The sequence below is a fragment of the Cavia porcellus genome, unplaced genomic scaffold (assembly GCF_034190915.1).
Source record: "Cavia porcellus strain 051 isolate PalLab524CR breed Dunkin Hartley unplaced genomic scaffold, mCavPor4.1 scaffold_20, whole genome shotgun sequence".
NCBI lineage: Eukaryota > Metazoa > Chordata > Mammalia > Rodentia > Caviidae > Cavia > Cavia porcellus.
The window spans coordinates 19468311-19488769 of record NW_026947503.1 but is presented as its reverse complement, the minus strand read 5'-3'; the positions used below and the strand labels follow the sequence as shown (position 1 = coordinate 19488769).

Genomic DNA, 20459 nt, shown 5'->3' with positions numbered 1-20459 from the left:
TCCAGTACCCCCAAAACCCAATAATAATAATATTGGTTCATGCTATTATTCACCCCAAATATCTTCTGTCTCTGGATCTAATCCTGTCTCCTAATCTAGTTTTTCTTTCCCACTTTTGAATACTATATGTCTCAGATATAACACTCCCTGTACATCGCGGCAATCTGTTGCTTCTACCAAGCTTTTAAACTGAAACCACAGGATTACTGCTGCATGAGCGCACTCTTGTGTTCTTTTTATGAGACAGGATTTACCTGCCAGCAGACTGCTGAAGCTCTACATAAAAACCAGGCAGCAAAGGGCCCACATATCTTGGATAAATATGCCTCAGGCCAGGAAGCATTTGTCACAGCTGGAATCTTTCCTGTTGAGTAGGTTTGTGTCATTAGCCTTCCCTGGAATTATGAACATGGTAGCGTCAACATGGTATGTTGCTGTTACTCTAGAAAGACAGTTGGTCTTTCTTAATTAAAGGCTAATCTTGCTCATGCTTCCTCAGTAGGAGCAGGGGGTTAAGAATTAGGTGCTTCTCCAAAAACTGCTGGCCATCCTGAAAGTCTCTCAAAGCCTTCAGAAGGACTTCATACCTAGCAGGTCAGGAGCTGAATCACCAAGAACACAGATGGAAAAGGGAGGAGCAAAAAGTGAAGGATTGTATTTCCTTTGAGGGACACAGCTCCGGTCTAACCTGCCAGCCTGTCCACATCACCATCAGAAAACACAAAGGTAAAGAAAAATATTTCTGTACTTTACATTATCTGAACTTATCAAAAGGGAGCAAACACCAGTAATGCATGGCTTTTGACTGCATGTGTAAGGAACTAAAGGAAAGAAAATTTTACTATTTAATGAACGTGGCTTTTGCTGGCCCTTGGATGAACCCATTAACACACTGAATGTCATTAATAATGTGTGTTTTAAAATGGGGGGCCTGCTTGATCTCAATGATCTGATTTATATAAAGTGGAATGCTGTTGTTATTTTCTACATATTCACTGATAATCTTGATTCAAAACAGAGCTAGTCACACAACGCTGTGTTCCCTGTATGATGAAGCATTTGGCTTCTTAGAGGATCTTAATTCAGTTGAACTGGCCTCATTAGTATCTTTGTGTTAGAAATTATTTACTGGTTTTGGATTTTTTTCTTGACATTATAAAATTAACCTCTTGATTATATATATTTTTGTGTACATGGATATAAAGTGTCATGATTTATACTTGTGTGATAGGTGAACATTCTGAAACTTCTGCTATTTCTAGAGCTCTCCCAGCTATCCCAGACTGTGAGAAGCTGGTGTCTTAGTATTCTGTGTCTCCTCTACAACTGACTTAGACCCTCTGTCCCCTTGGAGTCTTCTCCTGTCACTGTTCCCTTCCAATAACATTTCTCTCTTCATGTTTCCCAAGCTTTTGTCTTTTTCCAGACATCCCTTGTCTTATCTCAGGACGGCTAAAACTGGAGCATCTTTCTTTTTTTTCTCCTTTGATAGCAATCTGTAAGTAACACAGTCCAGTTGCTTGACAGAGATTTTTATTTCCCTAAAAATTAGGCAGAAGGACCACTTGAAAATATTTTCTGCATTTGTTTCTCCTTTGGATTCAATTTGTAACACTTGTAATTCTTGTACCTGTCCAGCTCTCCCTCGCCACCGAGGTGGGAACTTGTTCAGAGATCTGGGCAGCTTCCATGAGATTCTGTATACACTGGAACTTCTGTCTTTTCTGGATCCTCTACTCTTCCCTGAAACTTTACTGAACAATAGGAATTTTTCTGGCAGTTGTGAAATATTTGGACTATTTATTTCCCCAACTTGGGTTGATTCTTGTGTAAATGTGGAAAACATCGGTAACTTCACAGATACATTTTCTCTGCCACCAAAGAGTGTAAAATTCAGTAAGGAAGACAAATAATGTAGTGAACCCAACTGTGGACATTCATCCACTCATCCTTTGTCCATGCGAGGACAATTACCTGATGTAGATGGAATTTTTAAAGAAGGTTACTGCATTAAATTGATTCAGTATAAGATTAACCTTGGGATTATGTTGTGACCGGATTCTACTAATACCCAGAAGGTTAAATTCTGGAGAATGAGACTGTTGTCATCTTCAGTGCCTCACTTAGGATAGTTAAAACTATTTTGCAAATAAACCTGTCAAATACTGAAGCTCATGAATCAATTCTAATTACGTATTTCCAATAACAATTTAGAAAAACCTGAATCTAAAGTAATCATTTTTTTATACTATGACGTGGATCCCTGAAGAGCTTTAGGCTCTAACTGTGAAGTGGGGCAAACAGAATTATACCACTTAACTGGTAACTATTACATTAAGCCTATTGATGTTCTATATCTTGGACAAAATTTTTAATGCTTCTGGAAAATCACTATCTTTATAAATAGGGATGATTAAGGATAGTGTAATAAAATAAAATCAATCTCTAATAACAGCTTCTTGACTACCATGGAAGCAAGTGGAAGGAGCAGAAATGAACTTGTGCTCAAATTCTGACTCCTCCACCTACAAATGTTTGACCTCTCCTAGGCCACACTGCCTCCTCTGCAGAGCTGCAGAAATAGGGCCTGTCATGTGAAATGTAAGGCAGAATAATGCATGTGCAATGCTTGGGACATACATGAATGCTGTGGTTCAATCATTTCCTTTACAAAGAAATTCTCATACAGCCATGGAAGCAGGTGTGTATGAGGATGTTCACCACAGCACTGTTTGTATCACTGCAAACCAGGTGGCCATTTGGGCATCTGCCCCTGGGGAATAGATAAGACAAAAATGTGGTGGAAACAGCAATTCAAGTTTCCAGAGTAACATGGTTGAATGTTGAAAAATATCATTGTAGGTGAAGAATAAGCCATTTAGTAGAAGCACCTTTATGAAAATAAAAATATGTAATAAAATTAATATTTAACATTGACACACATAAAATGTTATTTATGGAGGTGGACAAAAAGGACAGTGAATCAGTCCAAGGCAATAAGGAAGGAGAGAATGACCTTTATAGTCCTAAAATGCTTGTGCTAAAAATCGAGGAATGTGGTTATCTTAATCTTGTGTAGTTAGAAACTCAAAGAAAAATCAAGCAGTTTAATAAACATATTCACATCATAGTCTGGCAGCATATTCTAAAGCTTTTTTCTTAGCTGCCTTGTAACCATAGGGCTTTAATAACATTAGATGAGAAGTCAATTTTATGGTAATTATGTGACATATATTTAAGAAAGACATGTTTGTATTTACTTATGAAACTAAATGTGAAATTATACTCCTGTATTTGACTCTACTAGCAAACTCCCTATATTATAATGCAGAATAAAATATGAAGAAAATCTGGCTTAGACATGCTTTATTACTGGGTGAAATTTTGTTATTAAATCATGTAATAAAGCGTCCTAGTACATGAATCACAGAGAAATACATTAAAATTAACTTGTCAAGCAGAATTGTAATGAAGGTAGGGATTATATTTTCATTTAAATAAGATTAGCAAACCCTTCTTTTATATTTTAACAATGAAGAGCAAATAAAAATGTAATCCAGTCTTGTTTTAGTGTAACTACTGAGTGGTTTAACAACTGGAATGTTAGCAACAATTTTAGGACAATCAGTTTGATTACACGGATGTGTTGGCATAGTTTTTATCCCTATCAATGCCACGAGTGACATGTCTCTTTTTGGTCCTTCTCTGCTTAAATGTGGAAGAATAACATGCTTTCTTCTTTCCTGAAGGTCTGTGGTATGTGCTTACTTGACTTTGACAATCAGGGCACAAAGCACTGTAGTTTGGTGAGAAGCATGCCACAAATGCCTGAATCTATGACAAACAGAGTCACACCCTAGGGAACACACCTTGGCTCAAATATGCACTGGTGGAAGACAAAAGAAGTGTACAAAGATGAAGATGAATATCAGCCAATTGTCATAATGTCCAAGGGAAAATAAGCTAGATGAGAAAAGAGAGCAAAACTGTAATCTAAAATATTAGAGGTGAAAGAATGAAATATTTTCAGATCCATGAAGACTAAATAAAAGAAAATATGTAGCTACCCTAGAAAAAAGTGAATAGAGGACCAGTGGACTAATAGGCCTTAGAGGACAGTGATACATAGAGAAATTCCTAAATTAAGTTAGGAAACTTTTACTTATAGTAAGATAAATCACAACTGAAATGGCCTATTTCAATAAGAAGAAAAAGCTTTTATCTGACATAATAAGAAATTCCAAGGTAGGGGAGATCCAGAGTTGCTAATTCATATGTCATCAAGGACTCAAGATTTCCCCGTCTTTGGTCTTGGACATCCTCCTTGTTACTCTATGGCTGGCTCCTACATGGCATTGCAATAAGTTGTTACCCATATACATGACACAGCTCTGAAAGGAAAGTGACTGATTTCCTCCTGTATGTCTCTCATTAGCAGAGGCCCACCATCAACTTTTCTTGCTATGACATCTTTTGAATCCTAAGCATTCACTGACATGGTATAGTGAACTGTCTCAATTGATTTATACCAAAAAGAAGGCTTACTTCAGAGGACTGGAAGGGGCAGGAGACTTCCTCAAACTGTACAATGACATGACATCTGCATTCAAGCAGATTCTATTAGCAGGGGAAAAAAAGAAAAAGAAGGAAAGGAATGAATATCATATAATCAAGAGTTAAAAAACTCTAGGGAGAATTTGAAGGCACCTAAAAGGACATGATCAGCAAATTGACTGTGGGAGAGAATTTCAGTGGTGGTCTCTACAACAGTCTGGGAGTAGGTGGGGGAAGAACATTGAGAAGAGAATCACACACACAGCCAGTTTGGATGTTTAGAGAGGATAAGGAAGAGGGGAAGGAAGAGGAGGAGGAAGAGGTATATGAGGAAGAGAAGAGAGAAAGGAGACGATGACAGAGAGAGAGAGAGAGAGAGAGAGAGAGAGAGAGAGAGACAGAGAGAGAGAGAGAGAGAGAGAGAGAGAGAGAGAGAGAGAGAGAAGCAAAAGCAAAGGGAAAAAAGGAGTCTTTACCCATGTTGGTGGGTAAAGACTGAAGTTGGCAATGAGTAAGCAGACTGTCTCAAACTTCTAGGAGAAAAAATATGGTACCTTTGACCTAGTGATGTAGTGGAGAGCCTGAGAAGGGACATTTAATGAATGTTTTCAAGTTAGAGAAAATAGAATGTTTTCATAGATTATATATGAGTGAGAATGAGAAACTAGTTAAGGGTGGTCCTAAAAATTTAGCCTGAACATTAGTCTTCCTAATGAGTCTTCATTCCTGTTCTTCTATAAGAAAGTAAGACAATGATAACAAGCAGGTCACAGTCTCAGTTTATGGTCACTAAGACACAATACACCACGCGCACAATTTAATAGAGGAAAGGTTTATTTGGGTTTACAATTTCAGAAGGTTCAAACGATGTTCAGCAGGCTCCAACACAGCAAGGGCATGGTAGAATGGCTCACCTCTGATAAGCTGAAATTGCCTTCTGTAGAGGTAAGAAGAATGAGATGGAGGTAGAGGAAGGACTTGGGAAAATGAGAGCCTATCATTTAATATGCTAAGTTTGAGATATCTACAAGACATCCATGGAGATGTCCATAGGCAGTTGATGTACGGACTTAGCATTCAGGGACATGTAGTCTAAATACAGGGGTGAACCGCTTGCCAGGGACATTTAAGACATAATGTTGGATGAGACCACATGGTTAGTGAACCAAAATAAATGAGAGCCAAAGATTTGGATTTTGAGGTACTATGATGCACAGTGGTTGAAAATGGAAAACAGTCCTGCACAAGACACTGAGACAGGGTTACCACAGAGATCCATGTGAACAAAGAGACAATGTTTACCTGGGAGTCAATATGATCAAGTGCTTAATGGCAGTAAGGCTCCTTAAGAAGGAAGTCTCCCCAGTACAAGAACTGTTCTTGACTATTTTTGTATCCACAACACCCTACAACTTGAGGTGCTTAGTAAATATTGTAGAACAAATAGAATAAATGTTTCCTTCTAAACATGCTCTTATCCTAAGATAAAATATATCCCAGCATAATTATTTCTTCTCTAAGATTTTTCTCCTCCATTCCTCAATTTTAACTGACATCATGGTACAAACCTGGGTTGAGGGCTCTGAACAGCACCTAATGGCATGACTGTTAGGGTTTAGATTCAGAATATTCCCTGGAATTCTCATGCACCTAGAGGCAGAGTTTTGGGAAGGTGATTGGCCTTCCCACAAAGGCATTACATTTGTCCATGAATTCATTCACTGGTGAGGTCAGTCACTTTATGTAAGTTTGGAAGGTGAGACCTGGTCAGCAAAACAGGTCACTTGGGGAATGACCTGGAGGAACCGATCACCCTCCCTAGCTTCCTTGTTCTCTCTACTTCCTGGCTGCCACAATGTGAGCATCTTTTATCAGAGGTGAGCCATTCTACCATGCCCTTGCTGTGTTGGAGCCTGCTGAACATCGTTTGAACCTTCTGAAATTGTAAACCCAAATAAACCTTCCCTCTATTAAATTGTGCGTGTGGTGTATTGTGTCTTAGTGACCATGAACTGAGACTGTGACCTGCTTGTTAACATTGTCTTACTTTCTTGTAGAAGAACAGGAATGAAGACTCATTAGGAAGACTAACATGTGCAGAGAATTTTGCCCAAGTTTATGTCACTCCAAATTTGTTTGTGAAAGACAGGGCAGGATGAAAGTGTCCTCTTGTGGAAGACTGTGGAAGATGGCCAATCTGGTGGCAAACTTTTCTGTCTCAGTTTGTGTAGCTCAAGAATTTGTCTATACAAATTTTGAAATAAAAAATGTCTTAAAGCATGAAAGTGCACAAAAAATCCAATTATCTTGGCTCTTTTTGCTCCAAAATATTTACAGATAATTATTAAAGGTACACAAGTGACAATAAGATAGCTTTGAACTATTGGTTGGAGGAACAGTAAATGTTCTATTTATTAGAATTGGAAACAATGTTGGATTCCTCCCTCTAGAATTTACTAATTTCTTAGAAGCTGTGATAAGAGTTTATAATTTTTCGTGAAACTGTGTACTTAGACATTTGAATTTGTGAAATATGTAAATAAACTCCATATTATCAGGTGACGTTCTGTGATTTATTTTCCCTTTCTGTTCTTAGGTAGTAATTGAAATAAAAATGGGCTCCCTCTCCACAGCAAACGTTGAATTTTGCCTTGATCTGTACAAGCAGCTGAACAGTAATAATGCAGGAGATAACATCTTCTTTTCTCCACTGAGTCTGCTTTATGCTCTAAATATGATCCTTCTTGGTGCCAGAGGATACACTGGAAGGCAAATAGAAAAGGTAATAAATGCAAGAAAAACTACTGTGGAGCCTGAATGTCTTCTGTATGTCAATTCTGATCTGCTAAATGACTGCTATCTTCATAAATGAAAACTATCATCAAGTAAAAGAAAAACATTTATGAAAGTGACATTTTTTTAAAAAGGGGAAATAATTTACTTTAATAAATTTTAGTGCAAAAATGCAGTCTACGCAATGCATAGATTCTTCTTATCAGGAGTTTCACAAGGAAATCTCTGCATAAAATGTGCAGAATTCTTCTTTTAAGTGAATTAAGGGTGCTGGAGGTCACAAGCACAGTCCATTTCTTATCCTACAAAGTGTAAACTTAATGATAAACTTAATGTTGTTGTAGAAATTACCAAATTGTAAAAAATATTCATTATTATATTTTTTCATAATAACTCCATTAGCAGGGAGGGATAGTGTTTCCCACTTTCTGTTTACCTAGACTAATACTGGTCTTAATAATTCATGTGTGGTATAAACGTTGCTGTGGAATAGCTAGAATATATCACTTACTGATTTTTAAAATACTTGGTTTAATGTTTATACTGGGAAACATGTAACAGTTTATCTGGCTCCAAGATAGGTGCCATCTTAATTAATTACTTGGGAGGAATAGGAAAGGAGCAGAAGCTACTAGTAACAAAAGGGCTCAGTCCCTGGAGTCTGACAGACAATGGTTTGGGCAAGGTATTTCATGTTTTATAACTCAATTTTCCTAAAATAAAATAAGGATAAAAGTTATCTATTCATCAAGCTAAATAAGGTATATAAAAACTGATCCATGACTTGCAATTTAACATTTTTAACTATCCTCATAGTTTTTGATTGAAATGTAAATGCAACTCTCAACTTTATGAAAAATACATTTTTATTATTATTTTTGCCTATCAATTCCTTTTTCCTTTTCTAGGTACTTCACTATCAACATACTAGAGAGCTTTTAAAACCAGAGTTTAAGGATTCATCTGAGGTATGTTACTATCATGGATGAGTGTCAAGTGCTTTTTAACATAAAAGCACTGGGAAATGATTGTCCAGATCCTTTTTCATCCCATAGGGGAGTTACTCTGTCTTCTTTCATCTTCTTGATAACCAGTAAAGCTTATAGAGTTTAACACAATAATGATGATACTAGTAACAATAAAGTCCCTCAGATGTTATTAACTGATTTATTGCTGTCATTACTCTGTTTTTCTGTTCTATGTCTCTTGTTGAATCTGCCAACCTTCTCTATACAATGTTAGAAGTTTTCATTGAGGGGAATGAGAAAAGACCTTGAATGATGCTAGGTCATATAATTACATAGTGGACTTGGCACTCCTCCACACACCTGATCTGTGACAGTGGTATCCAGTTCTTCTTAGGAGAAGCATTCATCTTGATATTAAAGTTGTATAGAATTCCCATATGAAAATAGTTGTTTGATAGTGCTTGAAAATATACATAAATGCATATGAATTCATACAAAACATGTTTCCCAGAACCCTGATCACTATTAGAGACTAAAGTTGTTGGTTTTGGAATCACTTTCTTAGGGAGTATAAACATAATCCCTAAGATGTCCATGAATTCTTGACTACCTTTCAAATGTATCATGGCTGCAGATATAGTATGATTAGTATTACCAAGGGACAAATGAATATGTTGGTATTATTCAGAAAAGGGCTGGAGTATTTGATTAAGTAGCCACATGGAAAACTAAGAAATTGAAAAGAATATAGTAGAAGAGATAAATTATCTTACATGTATAAAGATATAACAAAAATTAATTATTGTACATAGATACTATATTAGAATCTCTGAATTCAAATGAAAATGTCACTTTTTGAATTAAACTAAAAGAGCCCACAAATGCATATGATTCTGCCCACAATCTATAACCAAAGTCACAAATTAGTAAGAGTACTACTCCACAAAATCTACAGTACTCCTGTATTCACTGAATACAGGAGTATTCAGTGAATTCATTGCCATCTTAATCAAAAGCACACATCTCACTCTCTAGATATTGTATTCACATTATTTATGACTCTCCAGTGGCAAGAAGTCATGCAATTTGATACGTCATTTTGTCTTTATTGGTGTCAGTGCAGCCAAGCTGGAAGAATACATTCAGAGTTTGGAGCCCTTCTCTCTCAAATCAACCAACCAGATTCTAACTACACCCTCAGCATTGCCAACAGACTCTATGGGGCAAAGACGATGGCATTCCATCAGGTGAGCACATCTGACACTTTTAATCTCACATTGTAAAATCAGTAAAGATTGAGAAGTGTGGTATAGCATTTGTCTCTAAAAGACAGATCTTGAATTGACTAAGAGTTCAGAGAATGGTTTTACAGAAATTTAGAACTGTGAAATGTTATAAAACTTTCTTACTATTATAGAATCTTTAAAGGCCAAAGATGAAATATGAAACAAAGTAGGTAAGAATTATTCCTTGTAAGTAGGAAGCAAAATTAAATACATATTTTTCTATCTTCTTCAGAAGACCTAACGGCAGACTAGCAAGAGGCAGTTGAGAGAACACTGGATCAGGAAAAAGATCTGTGTTTCATTCCCACTTAAACATACAAACTGTGGGCGGTAAATTCTATCTTTAAAATGAGGGGATGAATCTAAATGTTTTCTTGCTCCGGAATTTTAACACTAATTTGTACCCTTTTCCCAAAACATTGCAAGATATAGTTTTGTTCACTTATGTACCTGTTACTTTATTTAATACATAGGCATTATCTTATAACAGTGCTTACGTGGTGCTAGATAGAGGTAGAAAATTGCCACTAATTCTGAAGACTGAAGAAATCCTGAAAAGTCAAGATGTTAGCTATGAATATAATGAAGTGTCAACACCTAGATTTGACCTCTATCTATCTGTCTTCCTATGTGTAATCGTTGTATCATCCTCTTGTTACTGAGGTGGAATTAGAGCATTAAGTGATGCATGCTTTGATCAGTATTGGTTAAATATCAGCTAGGACAAGTAAGATGAACCCCTGATTCTTTCTCAGCCCAGTAGGGCAATTTTCTCCCTCATTCCTGTAGGAGTTGGCTGTATCTTAGATGTGACAGATTTTCAATAGAATTTTTACAACTTGGGATGGGTAAACCACCCTGACACTGTGGACATTTAAGGCATGTATTCTACTACCCTAGAAGCATATAGGAAATGTTTCATGGATATTGCCCTTAATGTGATAGGTATTCATGATCATGGTTCTTTGGTGTTGAATGCTTTTTCTTATCTCTTTGCCACTTCCAATCAGTGACACAGACATAATAGTAGATAAAGGTTAATTTGAAACAATAATGATTGTATCAGTTCCAGCAATAAGGAGCTAGTCATTAGTATCATGATTTCTGTGGACTATGAGAGTTATTTTATTATACCAAGATACTATTATCTCATGGGCTCATGGGCTCATGGGGTCATTAAAGGATATTCCAGCCACAGTTGTACATAGTTGAGGGCAAAAATAATCCTGACATAAAGTTGTGGTCTCAAGGTACAACCACTTACCTAGAAATGATACTCTCAGAAACACATGTTTAAATACTGCATTGTTTTTTTGCTGTGAGAAACCAAAAAGATACATAAGGACCAAAATGTATAATAGATGTAGGGAAAAAGGAAGAAAACGTTCAAATGAGAAAGGAACAAGGGAAGGAGGAGATGGAAGAAAAGAAAAGAAAAAATAAATTATAAAAGGGAAAAATGGTAATATCTTTTGTAAATAAGCAGGGGAAGAGGTGTTGAAGAGAAGGGAGGCAATTGGGGAAAAAAGAAGAAGAAAGACATACTATGTACCAGTACAAATTCTCTGTGACGAATGTGAGCATTGTGTGTATACATAATATCTAAAATGGTCCAATAAAACTAAAAAGTCATCCTGACACCATTTTGCCATTAGTTAAACTGCTTTTCTTTAACACTGGATTAAGATGCAAAAGAACCAAGTGAGGTCACTGGAAAACCAGACCCCAGGAAGCCACCTGCATACCAAACACATTTCTAAGTCTTCAGTCCTATGTCCCCAAGTTCTCAAGAACGAAACTATTGGCAACTTCAATTGGTCCACGAAGACTTTGGAAATTGCCTTGCAAGGGAGAAAGTAGAAAAATTCTCATTTTAGGAATGAAAAACCATGAGTTATGGTCAATGATGGTTCTAGGAGGCTATATACAGGGGGTTTGTGAGTGGACACAGAGAAACCTAGCTTCTTTGTACTGAGTGAGTATACTACTTTCACTTATATAATATGCTATAGGTAAAAATAATAACTATTTTTAAATTTTTTATTATATTTCCATAAATTATTTTTGTATAATTTTTAAAAAGTCAATTGTCTGTATCAGATATTATTGCTGACTTTTTTAAGTTAAGAAGTTGATATAAAACATTTACTACTTTGGTTATGTTTTATTTCTTTGTGTGAGTGTGTGTGCTTATTTCTTTTGTCTCATGTGAGATGAGTTACTTTTATTTCTTTTATTTGAAAAGGAAATAATAGGAAGAGATTGAAAAAGGTACCAGTATATTACAAACTGTCATTTTAGAACTAAAAAAGCCAGATATGACAGAAGTGACAACTAAACACATATGAACACTAATTATATGGAAAAGATTTCAGATGTTATCACATTTATTTTTCTTTAAAAAACAACCATACAAATTTTGTTCTTTTCTGAACTTTTATACATGAACTGCTTTTGTCTATGTATTAAGATTTCAGAATACATTGAACTGTAAGATCTTTGTTTTCATTACAGTATTTTTTATTGTTCAGGTGTCCTTTCTTTTGTAGCAATATTTAAGCTGTTCTGAGAAACTTTACCAAGCCAGACTACAAATTGTTGATTTTGAACGATCTACAGAAGAAACAAGGAAAACTATCAATGCTTGGGTTGAAAGGAAAACTAATGGTAAGGAGAAGGCAAATATGTATCTACAAGCTTCATTTGTGTCATTTTGACAAGTTTCCTGAGTCAACATGCTAACAAGGAAGCTGACTAAAGTTCAGAACCTGAGATAGATGAGTGAGGAAGGAACTGGGGTGAATTTTGAAATGTCATTTACAATCATTTGTGCTAATGCATGATCAGTGACTAATGTATGATACAGTGAGACTAAAAATGAATGCTACTGCTTTGTTGAAGCGTTGTGAATTCTGCCATTAAATTTAATTAAAACCAAATCTACCGTTCACAGTGTAAAACATCCTATATATTGCTAAATATTTCTTTCTAAAAATAGCACTTTAAATATTTGATTCAAAGGTACACTGATTTAAAAATACTTAGCTAAGAAAAAACTTAAGGTATGCAAGACACAGTATATAATGGGCTTTTGTTTAACTGCGATTAAACTGCAGAGATCACCAGTAGCCTGCCTGACTGGTCGATGCTCTCCCTTTTCCACCACCTCTTCCAAATCATTTTAAAGAAAATAGGAGATATCATCATTTTCCTTATACACATATCTGTTTCATAAAAGTAGACCATTTTAATATTAACATTATATTTACAAGGTTGAAAATAACTAATATTAGAAATATTCAAAAAATTTTCCTGTCTTCCCAGTTGCCTTTTGTGGCTTGAATCAGGAAGCAGACAACATTTAATACATTGCAGTTTGTCACTGTGTTAAATCTTGATATTTTTTCAAAATTATTGTGGAAATACCCACATTTACAGAAAAATAAATTACTGTATTAAGATATTTGATAATTTATCATTGCTTAAATCAGAAAAATAAAGCATTCATTCCTATAAAGGGGCCATACTCACATCCTGTCTTGGAAATTAACAGCCTTTCCTCCCAAGAGCTAAGACTTCTTTCATTTAAGCTCTCAATTTCTCAATATAAGATACACCCATCCTAAAACTCCATCTTACCAGAATCATAAAGTATGTGTTTAACTTTTTAAGTTCAGTATTCTGCTTCTGAGAGCCATGCAGTGACATGTTACATGACATGCTAGTTTTCATCAATATATGTTTTGCTTTTTGAGTGAACATTTGAGGTATTTCTAGTTTGGGTCAATTATATATATCGTGATACATTGATAAGCATTTTGATAGTCTTTTGGTATAAACGTGTGTGCAGTTCTTTTGGGTGTATGTCTCAAAATGAAGTTGTTTTTAGGGTATGTATATATTCAATATAGCAATGGAAAGATCTTTATTAAGTGGATGTATTAATTTATTTTTCCACGCAATAAGAATTTCATTTATTATTCATCCCTGACAATAGTTATTGTTGTCAGTCTTGTTAATTTTAGACACTGTGGTCATTTCCATTTCCATTTCCCTTAGGAACTACATGGTTGAACACTTTTTCAATTGTATAGTTGAACACATTTTCATGCCCTTTATGAAGTGCCTGTTAATCTTTTGACCATCTATAAGAATGTCCTATCTGGATTTTTTTTTTCCTTATAACGTGTAAGAGATCTTTGCACATACTGAATGCCTATATTTCAAGTAGCTTCTACCATTCTCTTTTCCCTCTCTGAATGCTGCCTCTGATGAATACAAGTTCCTCATTTCCAAAAAATAGAATTTATCAATATTTTCCTTGATATGTGCCCTTGTATATTTTCAAAAAAATCTTTGTCTACTTTTTGGTAAAATATTTTTAAATATTACCTACTAGAAACTTCATTACTTAATTACAACTAATATTTATTTTTAAATCCATTTCAGTCTCCGTAACATCTAATTGACATAGCAGTATTTGATAAAGAAGGTTATTAATCTGGTCAGAATTATACTGCAATGTAGACTTCATCAAAATTAGACAACTGTATATCTGTGACTTTAGTCTTGGGATTTCTATTCTGTTTAATTTATTTATTTGTTTATTTCCACAACAATGCCACAATTATAATATCTGTATAAGAATTTCTGATAGCTAAAGTGAACATTGACCTGCTTTCTTAGAACCGCTTTGCTGTTCTCTATCATTATATTTCCAGGTATATTTCAAAATTAGTTTTGTTCATCCATCTTCCATGTCAGTTAGAATCTGAATTTTAGTTTCACTGAGTCTGTGTATTTGAAGAGAGAATATCTTCCTTCACCTTCTCATCTATTACTGTAGAATTTATTTCTGTTCATGTAGGTCTTTTAAAATTTCCTTTCAATGCCATTGATTGAATGACTGGCTGATTTTTGTTGATGCTGGGAATGGAACACAAGACTCCTGCACTGAGTTATAACCTTAGCACTTCTCATTTTGAGAAGGTCTTGTTAAAGCTTTCAGGTGCACAGTCTAACTTCAAACTTGTAATCCTCCTGCATCAGGCTTCCATGGTGTTGGAATTACAGATGTGCACCATCATGTGCAAATATTTTAATAACTTTTACTTTTCTCTGTGCTAAAGTTTTGCATCTGTTGATGACTTGTTTCTAGGTATGTGGTGTATTTCTTGATTGTTATCTAACATCTATTATTATCTTATCTGTAAAATCCCATTTTATAACATCATCACTATTTTTGCAGTTATCTCAACCCATAATGTACATAAGATGAGAAAATCTAGCAAAACTGTCAATAATAGTATCTTAAAATATTTTCTTGTGGTTCTTTTTGTCTCGAGGAAATAGCCACAAGATGTGTAGTCAAATTTTTATCTTAAAATAACTTTTCACTGTATAGCTATGTACCGCTTTGTGCCAGTAGTTTCTTTGTTTTGGAAGTTAGGCAATTTTATTGTGTGGAGTGGCAAATAGTTTAATTTTTTAAATAATATATAAAAATTGGGATTAAGTCATATCAAAATACTAAATTAGAGCTGATTGAATTTGTGGAGACCTTGTCAATAATGTAAAATATGTCTTTGAGCAAAGAACCATGTATATGTACCCCATTGTATCACGTAATAGCAGTGAGGTTTTAATAGTACCTTCTTGTCTGATGAACAGATAAATCATATAAGTTTAAAAATTGTTGTCAAATTAAAATTTGTATCTATTTAGTTCTTTTTATTAAGTCAGGAAATGTTTAGAAATGTTTATACATTTAAAATCTTCTAATTTACTTCGCATGGTAGTTAAAAATACATTTTGTCATTTGGCAACTCAGTATTGGTTGGTTTAATGAGAAAGTGTCTGAGATTTATTCTAAGTTTCTATGAAAAAGTGCACAACTGAGATACTAACTTTGTAAAGGGAAGGAATTTTGTCTGCTTAGTTGAGTGTTGCAGTGTCAATTTACTATTTCATTGCCTAGCATGGTAGTTGGCCAGTACAAGTCACTAATCATTTTAGCAATGAACAACAGTAAATAGTATTGTCTCTCATCCATGTACATTAGGAATATACTGTTGTGAATATTATTGTGATTGTTATTTCATAGTATGTTTTGTGTTTATTTATCCATTCATTCATAAATATAATTTGAGACCTTAAATTTGGATATTTTAATCAACTGCTAGTTATTATGTTAGGTTCAGAAATTCAACGAAAAACAAACCCTCCTTTAATCCTAGAATTTTGTGTTTCAGATATCTCCATTTCATACTGTATGACAGATTATATTTCAAAAAGTTTGGGTAAATTTTGTTACACTGAAATATGCCAATATGACTGAGTGTTAAATTTTAATTAGTATATTTATAAAGACAGTAACTCTTGGTATCTTTTTTCTTAATTCTTGATTTTCAGATGTTTATTTAATTCAAATGCTGTAGTATTTTTATGATACACTAACTGTAATACATTGAAAGGATGAGTATTTTATGAGTATATTTAAATTATAGATGATGTAGTATATTTATGATACACTAATTCTAGTACATGAAAGGAACTTTTAAAGTACCCAGCTTGCAAATAGTGAGGTGAAATTCTGATAAAAAGTTAATATAAGCCTTGAAAAATTATTAGAAAATTTTCTAAATAAATAGTAATATATGGTAATGAATTGGATACAACTAAGTGTGAGACTAATTGATTCATGACTAACACACTATCTACTCATGAATGTGATCTTCTGAAGAGAAATAACACAGTACAAAATATTCATCTAAATAAAATCCTTTGACAGGGAACCCTCTATTACCAGGAGATAAAAGTCTTCTGGTGTGTCAATTTACAACTAGTTTTAAGAAGTGGCTCTAAATTTCTTTTTTTAATATTCAATGCTCTGTTATCATTAATTTCAAAACTAAGTACAATTAACTTTAATTTTTTTTTGTTTTAATGCAGGAAAAATCACAAACCTCTTTGAAAAGGGTACAATTGACCCTTCCTCTGTAATGGTCCTGGTGAATGCCATATATTTCAAAGGACAGTGGCAAAATAAGTTTCAGGAAAGTCAGACATTTAAATCCCCTTTTCAGCTAAGTGAGGTAAGTAGTTTATTTGCATACTGATAACACATTTTAGAGAATGCAGTAATCATTTAAGAGTAATTCAGAAGTATTTCGTGAAAATATTGTTCTAAGTTGCCCTCAATTTCTTTAACTGTGCTTCCTATGAATTTTTACTTTTTCTTTTTTAAGTGATAGTAAGTAATTTTTCTTACAGGACATACAACCAGGTCTTTGTATACTAAAATTCCCTGAGAGAGAAGAAATCTGCTCTTTTCCTAATATTCCATCTGTGCTTCTTTTCTATACGTACCGTGCTAATTTTTCTAGCAGGACAGTAAAACAGTGTTGCTTTTCTTCTCAAGTGTCTAATTGGATTACAAAGAAAATGATCCTGTGATTTTATTTTGCTTTATAAACCATTGTAAACATGAAATTTGTCTTTTTTGATAGAATTAGTATACGTTTTTTACAATTATCCAACTTTTAATTTTTGACTTATTTTAGAATAAAAAATTGATAACATGTTCAAAGGAAAGCAATAAAAGGATATATTTTATGAAATACGTTTCACTTATATCTTTGGTGTTATTACAGATATTTCTGTTATACAAAAAAGTATTTCATACATATTCACTCATATGTGTAAATTTGGTATATAATTATAACTTTGTCTTTTAATAGGGTAAAAGTGTAACTGTGGAAATGATGTACCAAACTGGAACATTTAAATTGGCCTTCATAAAGAATCCTCATATGCAAGTTCTTGAGATGCCTTATGTTAACAAAAAACTGAGTATGATTATTCTGCTTCCAGTAGGCACAGCTAATGTAGCTGAGGTAATATTACAAGAATGCCAGCATGCCGTGAAAGCATGTATGCATATGCACATACTCACCATTACATACGTGTTTTCTGTGTTCTGTGATGTCTGTATGTCAGCCACTGATTTATGATCTAGGTGCTGTAAGAAAGGTCCTTGCCCTTTGGGACAATGTATTTAGGTAAGACAACCCATTCTCCCATTGTGCAAATACATATCAGTCCTCAAGTATTTGAGAGACTTCTTTCTATAGTAAGGAAGCTATAATTCTGTTTGAGCTCCTAGTCCACAGAAACCTGATGAAGAAATCAGTGACAGTGTTCTCACCTAACTATAACATACTTTCATGGCCTGATCATTTTTAATACCATGATTTGGTGAAGGGAATGAGCATCACAACCATGAAGAAGAGGTCATAGTGGTATCAGGAACTGAGTCCAATCCCTTTTCTTGGCTACATCCAAAGTTGGTTTTCATTGAGAGGCATTGGCATGACCACAACATCTCCCCCAACTTAGCCAGGACCTCTCAGGCTCTGTAGAATAACATTTCTAAGGAAAACAGCAAGAGTCCTTGGGAACCTGCAAAAGCTGAACCTCACCCAGATAAAATGGTCACAGTTTGAGTTTCTAAATAGATTAGGTTCTAAATCAGCAAGAACTGCCTTAGAGGGAAAAGCAGTGTGGCTCAGTCAGGCAGGTGAACAAAGGCAGGGTTTCCTGAGACAGTTGGGCAGGCATATGTGCATTTTAGTTAAGAAGTAAGACGTGTGCCCCTCAGAAAGACAGAACTGTAGAGAAGCATGATAATTCCCATGGGAACAGGTGTGCCTATATATGTGGTCAGTTCAAGGGGATTAGGATCTGGTGATTTGTGGTTATCTAGGGTAGAAGACATTTGGAGAAAATAGAGTAGAACAGTTTGGGAGTGGTTTAAATTCTGCAGAAGGCCCTATGAATGTTGAGAGGGTATAAGTTAGAACAAGATTAGGGAAGGTTCCCCATGATAATCTGGACATGAATGTTATTGGATGAGTTGAAAATGAAGACCCTGTTGCTCTGGGCAGACCAAACAGTGCACAAGAACATCTTACAAATGTGAGTCAGATGGATGGGTTCATGCCACAAAGTCATGGTAACTTGGATTAGGGGAGAAAAGGACAAAAAAGAAATAAATTCTATCTTGAGGTGATACAGAATTTTGTATGGCTATGCAAGGAGGTGATACAAACATTTTTAATTGTTGGGCTAGAATTACAGGGTTGCCACAGCATGATGGTGGGGAGGGCTCGCCAGAGGGTAGATGCCTAAGAGGAGATGTTCTAAGGGTTGAAAAAAAAAGATGAAAATGGGTGGAGAATGAGAAGTCAAGATTTCTGAGGCTGCTTTGGAAATTTAAACATAGTTGGGGGAGTTGAAATGCTAGGTAGAGGTGCACAGGGCATCAGAGAGGCACCATGAATTCAGTTTCAGGAGCAGCAACACAGAGGATGAAGAAGAGTGGAAGGAATAAAAGCTATCAGAGTGGAACAAGGGAATCTTACATAGAGAAACTAAAAGAGAATCAACTTCTTCAAGAAGGCTGTGATTGTGTTTCAGATATGAGCTCCAAGAACAAACGCTTGAATTCATCCAGGAAGCAGGAAAAATAAAGTATAAAATATTCAGTATAAAATCTCAGGAGTCGAGAGTGGATACTAAGCAGTTTAATGATGAAATACAGATAAGAAGTAGACAACAGAGAAGGGGAGAGTTGCTCATGATGGCTTGTTTTGTTAGAATTTTTTTCCTCAGAGAGGAGGAGCATTCTTCAAAGATAGAATAGGAAGTCATGAAACTGAACCATTCCCACTGAGAAATACATAAGTAAATGTATTAACTAAGAACACACGTTCTGACTCTTTGGGATTCATCTGTGTTTCATTTCTCAGATAGAAAAGCAGCTGAATGTGAGGACCTTTCAACAGTGGACCAACTGTTCTAACATGATGGAAAGAGAAGTGGAAGTACATATCCCTCGATTCAAACTTGAAATCAAATATGAGTTAAATTCCCTGCTAAAATTCCTAGGAATGACACATGTCTTCAACCCAGCCAAAGCCGATTTCTCTGGAATGTCACCAGACAAGGGCCTGTATTTATCCAAAGTTATCCACAAGTCCTATGTGGATGTCAATGAAGAGGGCACGGAGGCAGCTGCAGCCACTGGGGACAACATTGCTGTAAAAAGACTCCCCATTCGGCATCAGTTCCTAGCAGATCATCCTTTCCTGTTCTTTATAATGCACACTCCTACCAGTACGGTTCTCTTTGCTGGCAAGTTCGCCTCCCCATAAACAGAGAGAGGTGAGAATCATTGGGGAGGTTGGTGTAGGGGCAGACTGGTGGCCATAGATCTTAGTGCGTATGCCTCTGTGCCACAGTTTGCTCATTTTCAGAATATGTCTAGGACCACTTCCAACTCATTGTATGAGCTGGTGAAGGTTATCTGGCTTCTTTATCTTTGGGTCCTCATGTGAGTGCTCTCTAGGTAGTATGATTGACTTAATGAGAAATGTTTTAAGGGGTCAAATTCTCTTAAATTGTACATATTAGAAGTATTGTGAATAGGATTCTTTGCCTTCAAAAACAGCGTAAGGATTTCTACTTTGGTTGGATTTTGAAATATAATTCTCTTTGCATATATATATATGTCTCTATATATCTAATATTGTGTGTTTTTGTTCAGAATTCTGTATTGACTATAATAAATGAATAAAACATCTTAACTGTTTTGAAAACTGCATAATACACTCAGAAAATAAATAACTTTTGAGGGAAGATTTAGAATAAGGGCAACCCAAATTCAATGAGCTTATTATTGGATTTTGGGGCTAAAAGTTTATTAAGTAAATTTAAATTTAATATTATAATTGTAAGAAAGTTCAGTGGTTAAGATTTCACACACACACACACACACACACACACACACACACACACA

The 20459-nt window shown here is 35.1% G+C and overlaps 1 protein-coding gene across 1 annotated transcript; it reads left to right on the top strand.

Annotated features, from left to right (window-relative positions):
- The first annotated feature begins 490 nt into the window (after positions 1 to 490).
- On the top strand, positions 491 to 20215 carry Serpinb11 (serpin family B member 11). Its single transcript, XM_003474155.4, has 8 exons — positions 491 to 726; positions 7151 to 7336; positions 8256 to 8315; positions 9434 to 9562; positions 12151 to 12268; positions 16553 to 16695; positions 17341 to 17496; positions 19411 to 20215. Exons 2-8 carry the CDS (start codon positions 7169 to 7171, stop codon positions 19813 to 19815), a joined length of 1179 nt encoding a protein of 392 aa, XP_003474203.1. The 5' UTR covers positions 491 to 726; positions 7151 to 7168; the 3' UTR covers positions 19816 to 20215.
- Positions 20216 to 20459: the final 244 nt, after the last annotated feature.

Coding starts and splice junctions, on each gene's coding strand:
- Serpinb11 (XM_003474155.4), top strand. CDS start 7,169: ATGGGCTCCCTCTCCACAGCAAACGTTGAATTTTGCCTTGATCTGTAC. Junction 12,269..16,552: donor GGTTGAAAGGAAAACTAATG/GTAAGGAGAAGG, acceptor GTTTTAATGCAG/GAAAAATCACAAACCTCTTT. Junction 17,497..19,410: donor GCACAGCTAATGTAGCTGAG/GTAATATTACAA, acceptor TTCATTTCTCAG/ATAGAAAAGCAGCTGAATGT.